This window comes from Halichoeres trimaculatus, unplaced genomic scaffold (assembly GCF_033239565.1).
Source record: "Halichoeres trimaculatus isolate MK-OKI-2021-1 unplaced genomic scaffold, fHalTri1.1 fHalTri1_scaffold_9, whole genome shotgun sequence".
NCBI lineage: Eukaryota > Metazoa > Chordata > Actinopteri > Labriformes > Labridae > Halichoeres > Halichoeres trimaculatus.
The window spans coordinates 22745424-22754465 of record NW_027437188.1 but is presented as its reverse complement, the minus strand read 5'-3'; the positions used below and the strand labels follow the sequence as shown (position 1 = coordinate 22754465).

Sequence of the window (9042 nt, the reverse complement as noted above, 5' to 3'; positions counted from 1 at the left end):
AACAACAACAAACTTAAGAGAATATTCACTTTAATTGGCATTTTATACCATTTTTAACAAACACCTTTCCTTTTTTTGTTTTTGTTTTTTTTTTTAATAAAAGAAACTGTACATAGACTGAAAAAAAAAATCCCCAAACCAAAATGAATAAAACCCCAAAAGAGAAATTCATAACAATTTAGTTGAAAATTAACCCTTTATATGATGTGTTTCCTCTTTTGACTTAAATGAGCCCATCAGAGGTACACATTGGTAAATGTTTCATAACAATCTGAGCATTTCACCCATCACTCAAACTTTGGATCATTCTGGTCCCTACCAATTTAAATGTATTAGCATAAAAACAGTCTGAGGTTACAACATGCATCAACACACCTTGGGAATATCTCTGAAAAACTCATGTGGACATCGTATACATGACTTCATGTCATGCAAAAGACTACAGGCTATAAAAGCAAATAAGTAAAAGAGACAATACACTAATAAGAGGAAAAAACACCCTAGTTACTGATATTTCCCTTCACAGAAGCCTCGGAAATGAAAGGAATTGGTAGGGTTTATAAATGCAGTTCCACCTTCTAAGGCAATTACTGCCTTGTGAAAGTTGTTGCCAAAAATAATCTCTGAATCAGACAAAGAGAGAGAAGGCACCCTGCTGAGTGAGTTTCACTGTGTCACAACTACTCGGCTTCTTCTTTTTCGTCCCCCTGTTCAGCCTCTTCTTCCTTCTCTCCAGCATCATCTTGGGTCTCATCCGCTGATGCAGCCGACTAGTAGGTGGAGAAACATGGATGATTTTTTTTCCAACACTGCACAAATGCAAATTGCATAATCAACCACAGAAGAAGTCACTTGTCATACCTCCTTTGAGTTAGCATCCCCATTTTCTGTAGGGGCCTCTTCTGTCACGTCCTGAGATTCTTCTTGAGGTACCTTCTCAGCTTCAGCTTCAATTTCAGGTTCAGCTGGAGGTGGTGCTTTTTTTTCCTGTACTTTGGCAGCAGCCTTTTTGCTTGCAGGAGGTTCCTGCAAAGAAAAAAGCAAAGTGGCATGAAGTGCACTATCACAAATGTTTTGGTCAAAAATGTTTTGTGAAAAAAGCCACTCAAAAACAAATAATATCCTTTACCTTAGTCCTCTTCGGCTGTTGTTTCTGCAAAACATGAAGCAAGGAAATTTTGTGTCACAAAACAGGCATGATATAATAGATAGAAATCGAAAGAATAGATTACAGCCTGTGCAGAATAAACAGGGTCTCTATAAGGCTTTGTTTCACTTACATTTTGGAACCGTGGGGACTTTCTTATAGGCTGAGAAAAAAAAGCACAGAAGTTTATACATTTGAAATCTTGATTTGCATTATGGAGAATCCTGAACTGCTTTCACAAAACACCTTGTTAACATAGAATTTGATATCAAAACAAATACTTTTTTTTTCGATGTGCACTTTATTGTGGACTTAAAATTACAACCCTATAGGTCTTTTAAGCTGTATATACTCTGAAATTGATGCTTGGGATTTGTTTCAGGGAAATGGTGCCAAAATATGGAGTGCTGGCGGACTAGCACCCCCTAGTGGATGAGCGCCTAATCAAAGCAAACAATGAGATTTGGTTTTCAATCACTATTCCTGCAACATTTAGACAAAGTTAGAGACCCAATCAATATTTAAAAGACCAGTTTCTGACTTTAATGTTTATATTAGGTGGAGAGTGGCTCTGAATGAGACATCTTAAATCAACAAACATTGTCTCTCAGTCTTCATGCAAAGTAGAACAAAATGTTCATTTTGATGTCATAACCTATTCCAGGCAAGGTTAAAGTCAAGACCCATATACTAACCTCAGCAATTGCATCTGCATCACAGGGAGACTGTGCAGAAAAGAGAGAGGAGAAACAAATTAATAAAACAGGATCAACAACCATTCATGAGTGAGCTGAAGTGGGTGTGTGATGCAGGGGGGATGGGCACCTTTCCCTCTCTGGGAGTCCCTTTGAAATTATGCAACCTTAAAGTAGGCAAAGAAAATCATATACGCTTTTTCATCGACAGAAACATCCAGCAACTTGCACTTTTATCTTGAAAAGTTGCACGGAGAATTGTCGATAAGGAAAGGGATGTTTAAGGGAAGCGTGGTGTCGTCGCAACTCAAAGTGGAGGGAAGTTTTGCTCTCCTCAAACACTGCAATCATCATTTAAGGAATCTGCGATGTGTTCAAACATATCAAAACCACAGTAGTACTTGCGCAATGGGAAAATGTATTGTTGTCTTGATTATCCTGAGAATAATTACTGTGAAGTTCGCCACCTTTAAGTAAAAAACTCAACAACAGGTGAAAACAGTTGGCAGCAAATAAAAGAACAATTAAAACACACCGTGCTTCAATGTGTGCACAGTTTGTCCACAAGCAATTACGAACAATCCTTTAAAACAGCAACATGTTACTCAGTGCAGATTGTTATTATTGGTTTGACGTCAGCACACAGTGTAGAAAAATTCATATTCAATATTACCATTTTCGCTATTTAACTTTGTGAAGAAGAAGCATTATCTCAGCACCTACAATTTACATACAGTGAAGCTGCACGTTGTACTATAGGCTCACAAGTAAAAAGGCGCCACTTTCCTGTATCAACAGGGTGGAATACCTACAGGGCAGCAAATGCTGGCTGCTGAGAAGCACATGGACGCACGGAAGAATGCATTTATAACGATACATCTAATGCAGGTATAAAAAAAGCATTAACACACATACGGTCACCGCCTCCCCTATGCACAAAGTAGAACATTAAAGATTGATATAGATATTCTTGAATTTATGATTACATAAAGCACACATATTGGAATTTACCTTTTTCTTTCCCATTGTTGCGTAAGTTGTTCGGCGGGGATAAGGGGATGAAACAACCTTTCACAGCTGCTTAAGCTTGTAGAGTTACCAAAGACTCGCAGAGAAGTCGAACACCTTTTGCAACACCTTAAGACAGTAGGTGCGTCTTAGCTCTATGAGCACTTTCACTCGAACGTCCGAGCACTGCTGGACTAGCTTAGATCGGATTGGATCCCATATTTCAGTATATTTTATCCCTTCCCTTACCAACCTACCAGGGGTTTCTCCCCGCCCCTTCCTTTCAGTGATTGGCGTTGAGGTCAAGGAAACACGCTTTTGAATCAAAACATCTTACCTGTGTGGGTAATAAGTACGCCAATCAGTCAAAATACTTTTTATTACGGTGTGTTTTTAGTGTTTTTAAGTTTGGTTTGAAGCGAGTTATATATGTTTTTGAAAATGGGTTAATTAATGTGGAGTGGCGTATGTGTATGTCCAACGTTTTTGCTGTCCCTAATTGTATGTATGTTTATCGTGTAAAGTTTGTATTTTAAGTGCACGTGTATCGATTAAAGCCGGATCAACCTCTGGGCAAATGACATTAAGAAAATCTTTTTCAAAGCGCAAAGTGATAAATTCCCTGCCAATATTTTAAGTTTAGACTGAAGTTTTTTGATTAATAATGTACAGATGACCTGCTATTTAAACAGCCTCAGTACATGATTATCTATACCGAGCTGAATGTAAATCGACCAGTAGTCTTTCAACTTGCGCTTTGTGCCCCATCTGCTCTGCAGCTGCAGAGAAACAAACATGGCGGCCGGCTATGCGTGGTTCCTTGTTCTCGGTTCGGTTTTTCTCTGTAATTTAATGAAAACACTCCTGCCAACTATATCTTCATTCGTAAGTAGAAATGCACTTTACACTTTTGACTTGAATTTTCGTGCCATAAGGGGTACTCGATGTAACTTAACGTCGAGTTGCTCACCTCACAGTATGATATAGCCGTTGGAGCTATAGGGGTAACCTATACAGCCTATGGGGGTAACCAACTAGCTCATTACACCCCGTCTGTCCAGTTGCCGACAGAGGGTGGGGTTCCTACGACACTTATACATTAGGGGGGGGCGGTTTGAAGCATCACCATTGTTTTCATTTAGGGAACCGACTACGTAGCCAAGTGTGGGGGCTCAACCTTACCAAAATCACAATCTTATTTGTTGTAGGATATGAGGTACACACATGTGAAGCCACGGGCAATAATGCTATGGGAACAAACATGAGCAATGGTGCAGTGCATGTTTTCATTAACAGTGGGCCTTAAACTCATACACACACCTCACTGCGGCCATTTGGATGCTATAACTGCTAAGTTGCCGGTTGTTCTCCATATTCAAACCTTTCCCTACAATTTAATACTGATTCATCACATCTAGAAGGGTAAACTCATGAATCGAAAGTAGACGCTCGGCTTGCAACCCATCACTACGTCTAGTTAAAACACAGAACGTAAGAGGGACAAAACAGAGTTTTGCGTTTTGTTCGCTCAGCTACTGTTAGCATAAGCAGCATATTAGCAAACATTGCCTCGGTGAGGAGGTGCCATAACGCTTACATCAGCTGTTTGGAGTCAAACAGAAAAAAAAATGAGGAAGGCGCACATTTTGAGCCACTGCACACACTAGAATGAATAAGTCAGAATTTCACCACCACGTTTTCACAGTTGCCATAATCATAACCTTTCTTATTTCCATTTCAAGCTATCCAAGATGATGCAGAAAGATGCTGTGCAAGAGAGTGAGATGAGGAGTGAAATCCAAGAGATGAAGAAAGAGCAGTCATCAATTAGCATGATGGATGAGTTTGCAAGATATGCCAGACTGGAGCGGAAAATCAACAAAATGACCGACAAGCTGAAAACGCATGGTGAGAGACACTATTGTAACTACATATTATAGAGAATGTGACAAGGGCCTTCTGGTGAAACACAAACTAGAATGTGTAAAGACATTTGGAACACAAAAACACATCTAAAACTTGTAAATACAGTTTCATTTTAAACTCATTTGTACAATTAAAGGAAACACTGTGTCCTCCACAAGACAATATCTACTACAGAGTCATCAGTGTTACAACACCAACCCCAAAAACTGTCAAAAAAAAATCTGGGTTACATAATGAAGGGGGCTGGTTCAGGAACAATTGTGTCATATAAACACTAAAAATCAGACGGACCCAAAAGATAAAAAGCTCCCTAAACTTTGCTGCATAGCAGGTAGCATCTCTGCATTATCAGCTTATTTTGTCAGTTTTTAATGTGTCATTATTCCTTAGTTGGAAGCAAATTGTCTCTCTTGAAGTGCAGATCAACATCACTGCAAAAGAAAAGGTCTCATTCAAAAATACTCCCTCCAGCCTAGAAACACTAGAAACAGTACTCACATACTGCGCACAAAGTCAGTGCCAGCCTGTCTCAGGCTTAACCCTGGTGTGTATGAGCACACCGTAAAAAGTGTGCTGGTATTACAAAAAGGGCACCCCCTACTCTGGACAGGCAATATTCTAACCATCATAAGGACATAAGTACAACATACTTTGATACGAAATGTGTGAAGCAGAGCAAGGGCTGACTCAAGTTTGTCTGTAGTCACATTATCTTTCTCTAATTGTGTACTTATTGTTGGAATAACACTATGTCATGCTTTCATAATATGTAAACTTCTATCTGTGATTTATTAGTTTTACTCAGGACATTCAAACAACTTTTTACAAGGTTCATATATTTTTATACATTACATTTGATTAACAGGCCAAAAGTCAGAGAGTCAGTTAAGTGGCTCTATTGCCACAAGACAATGTGTTGAGTGTAACTACGTATCTGCTCTGTTTTCTCTTAAACAGTGAAATCAAGAACGGCACAACAAGCCAAAATGAAATGGGTTGTAAATATTGTCTTCTATATACTGCAGGTGGGTGAAGAACAACAACTACACTGTTGGGCCATCTTTCTGATTCCCCAAAATATTTAATGCTGTTTGTTACATATCTCCTCACCAGGCAGCTCTGATGATCTCTTTGATATGGAAGTATTACTCTGATCCAGTTACTGTGGTGCCAAGTAAATGGATTGCCCCTGTGGAGCGCCTTGTAGCTTTTCCAACTGGAGTGGCAGGTAATACATTTTTGCACCAAACATATTGGTTAATGTGCGTATGTCTGTTTTTATACTGTATATTCCCTTTTTGTAATACAGAAAAAACTCTGTGAAGAGTGGATAGATTCACTGCCATTATGATTGTTAGTCGTTTGAGAATCTTTATTCTGATATGCACAATGCTGATACATGTAGTGTTTCCCACAGAATAACATTGTACATGGGGTATTACCCTATTTCTTTTGACTAGTTAATGACACAATAACCAGAAAAACTAAGAAACTGGATAACAGTGGCAGCACCCAGCTTCAAGTAACTTTTCAAACTGTATGAGGTAGCTTACATTTATATCCGATATTGCATCTCAATCAGACACCAACAGTGGGGACAAACTACAGTACCTGTCTTCATCTCTTTGATCACCTGCATAGTTGGTGTTCAGTGCTGCAGGTTGACAGAAGTGAGGGAAAGGGAGAGACTAGGGATTTTTTAGTTTATTAAAAGTTAATGACAATCTAAACCAAGAGTTTTAAAGAAAAAGTGTTAATGTGTAGTCCACCCAGTTTTTGATTGTCTACACTTGGAAAACACTAATGTGTGTTACAGTGATTGGATTTATTGCTTGACTTAAATTTGTCTACGAACTAGGCTTAATATAGAGTCACTTCTAGATCTGTTTTTTTTTTAATTCTGTTTCAGGTGGAGTGGGAATTACATGCTGGTTGGTGGTTTGCAACAAAGTAATCACGCTGGGTCTTCATGCTGTTAGCTAGAGAAACGCTGAGTGTCTACTTGAAGGCTTTACACTGATCATTTTATTTAAAAGATTACAAGTGTTGGTACTTCCTGTTATGTTAGCTGCTTAAATTAAACTGTGAAAATGCAGTGCATTTCATTGATTTTTTTATACTTCAATGCTGTTCTGATGATAATTTTTATTGTTTTTTTATTAATAATTATGATTTGAGTTTATAATGTTTGTAAAAATGATTTGGAATTTTTGTTATAATTTGGTTATCATCCTGAGAAAAGATGATCAACTAAATACTTATTTATCATAAACTGAGAATTCAGAATCAAAACAGGTCAGTGGATTATCTTACCTGTTTTTACAGATTGAAATAAACATTCAATAGCTCTTGGGTCCATCATCATTTACCTAGGGATAATACCTCTGCTGTTACTGCTATCCAATATCCTTTAGTTACAATGTTCTTATCTATGATTGTGTACAAACTGGACATAACATCTTCTCACGATTCAGCTCTTCCTGTTGTAAATTTGCCTTCACTCATACTTAGGCTTCTCAATCAATCCCTCTGGATCCCTCAACAGGAAACAAAGTTTAAAATTCCCTCTTATAAGGAAGTTTCCTTACTCCTTAAGGCTTTAATTGGACTTTCTGATCAATTGACTTGTTTCTGCCAGGATTTTTGTTGCGGCAGGCCCAAGTCTATTGATTCATCAACTTGCTAGACTGTGGTCTGTCTGTAGTGACAGATGAGGCATGGGAAGAGGGAGGGTGTCAAGATCAGATGTGTTGAATGAATTATAAGAATTGGAGAGAAGGTTATCTTTATATTTCTGTATAAGTAAACCCATTGCAACACATGTGAGTCATAAGTGTTTGTATATGTCCGAAACATGTCTGGATTACATAAATAAAGCACTAGTCACAGCCATAACGCTGCATTAATGTGATTAATTGAAACCGGCTGCACCACTGTGTGATGATGCTCAGTTCTGACCTGTTTTGGCTACCGCTATAAATCCCACTCCTGGCTCCTCTGTTACCCACTGCTGACTGGGTTTAAAGAATGGATCATCTTTCAACAGGTTTGAAACAGAGATCAGTGTCTTTAACCTTCATAAAAATTTCTGCCATCTATTTCAACTTCGGTTCTACAACTTTTTTTTTTACCATCAGCTGCACAGGGACATTTAAAAAACTGGTTATGAATCTACAACTTTTTGGTTCAACATCTATGCCAAATACAAGGTGTTCTTTAGTTACAACCTTGTACTGCTATGTAGGAAGCAGCAGGGAAGTTAATAGTGAAGTCGTGACTGCGATTCCTGTGTGGTGGATATATACTGCACTCATATGGTTCCAGTCTCAGAGATGAGAATTTCTGGCAATGGTGTGTTTAAGCCCTTTTCAATTTAGGTTTAGCGTAGTTTTACTATTTAATTGAGGTGGAATGTTAACAATAACACACCTGACTTGTTCCTAATGATTCAAGGCCACCCTACGTGGTCACCAATCAATGGTAGTACTGTATAAAAAATATACCTGGGCAAAATTGATGGGCAATATGCGAGTTAATAAAAATATTCCAGGTATTAACAAAACATTCGCCTAACAGGTTGATGATGTCAACTCAATAAGTCTGGCACCAAATTTTTGCCCATGTGTCCTAGATGTTGTTCCAAAAGCCTTCAAATAAATTGCCAATCTTTTTTTTTTTTCCCAACAGCTCATAAATCACATCATGTGCATGCTTGGGAAAAAAACCTACCTACAATGCTAAAGAGCTGCAGTAAGACTTCTTTTTCACAATAAAAGAATTAAAAATATCTGTAAGTTTTGTTTGCTGAATGACATTTTGAGGGTTGGATTATTCATCAAGTCTTTTCTGATTTATGTGCAACAATTTGATCCTACTATTTTTAGTGTACCAATGTTTATTTTATGTTATTTTTTTTATCAAATGGTAGGATTGACTCAGTGTAGGACATGAAGTGAAAAAGCTTTTCTCTAGGTTGGGGTTTTTAATTTTATGCCTTTATTATCGCAGGCTGCAGACATCCTGAGTTTGACCCCAAAACGTCACGCCCCAAACTATGACGCCATGCTGCTGCCCTCCAACTTTCCCTATGTTGCAACCATACCCTGTCTCCCCTACGGTCGAAGTTTCCATAGCAACAAAAGTACATAACAAAACCCATACTACTTATATTTACTAACTTAATTTAAATCACCCAGTGCTCTGTTTTGTAATGCTCTTATTTTAAGAACATGGGGCAGAAAAACGTACTGACACTTAACACGCACA

The 9042-nt window shown here is 38.2% G+C and overlaps 1 protein-coding gene across 4 annotated transcripts; it reads left to right on the top strand.

Moving 5' to 3' along the window:
* The first annotated feature begins 3116 nt into the window (after positions 1–3116).
* On the top strand, positions 3117–7124 carry get1 (guided entry of tail-anchored proteins factor 1). Of its 4 annotated transcripts, none has more exons than XM_074678894.1 (5): positions 3117–3191; positions 4593–4758; positions 5734–5801; positions 5890–6004; positions 6686–7124. In XM_074678894.1, exons 2-5 carry the CDS (start codon positions 4602–4604, stop codon positions 6757–6759), a joined length of 414 nt encoding a protein of 137 aa, XP_074534995.1. In that variant the 5' UTR covers positions 3117–3191; positions 4593–4601; the 3' UTR covers positions 6760–7124. The 4 variants fall into 4 exon arrangements, with proteins under 4 accessions (XP_074534995.1, XP_074534994.1, XP_074534993.1 ...); XM_074678893.1 differs by having other exon boundaries at positions 3177–3235; XM_074678892.1 differs by lacking the exon at positions 3117–3191 and adding an exon at positions 3279–3351.
* The last annotated feature ends 1918 nt before the right edge of the window (positions 7125–9042 follow it).

Bases quoted from the DNA above. Each gene is read 5' to 3' on its own strand.
- get1 (XM_074678891.1), top strand. From the start codon at position 3,646: ATGGCGGCCGGCTATGCGTGGTTCCTTGTTCTCGGTTCGGTTTTTCTC. The intron at 3,736-4,592 runs GTAAGTAGAAAT...TTCCATTTCAAG, and splicing joins TGCCAACTATATCTTCATTC to CTATCCAAGATGATGCAGAA. The intron at 6,005-6,685 runs GTAATACATTTT...ATTCTGTTTCAG, and splicing joins TTTTCCAACTGGAGTGGCAG to GTGGAGTGGGAATTACATGC.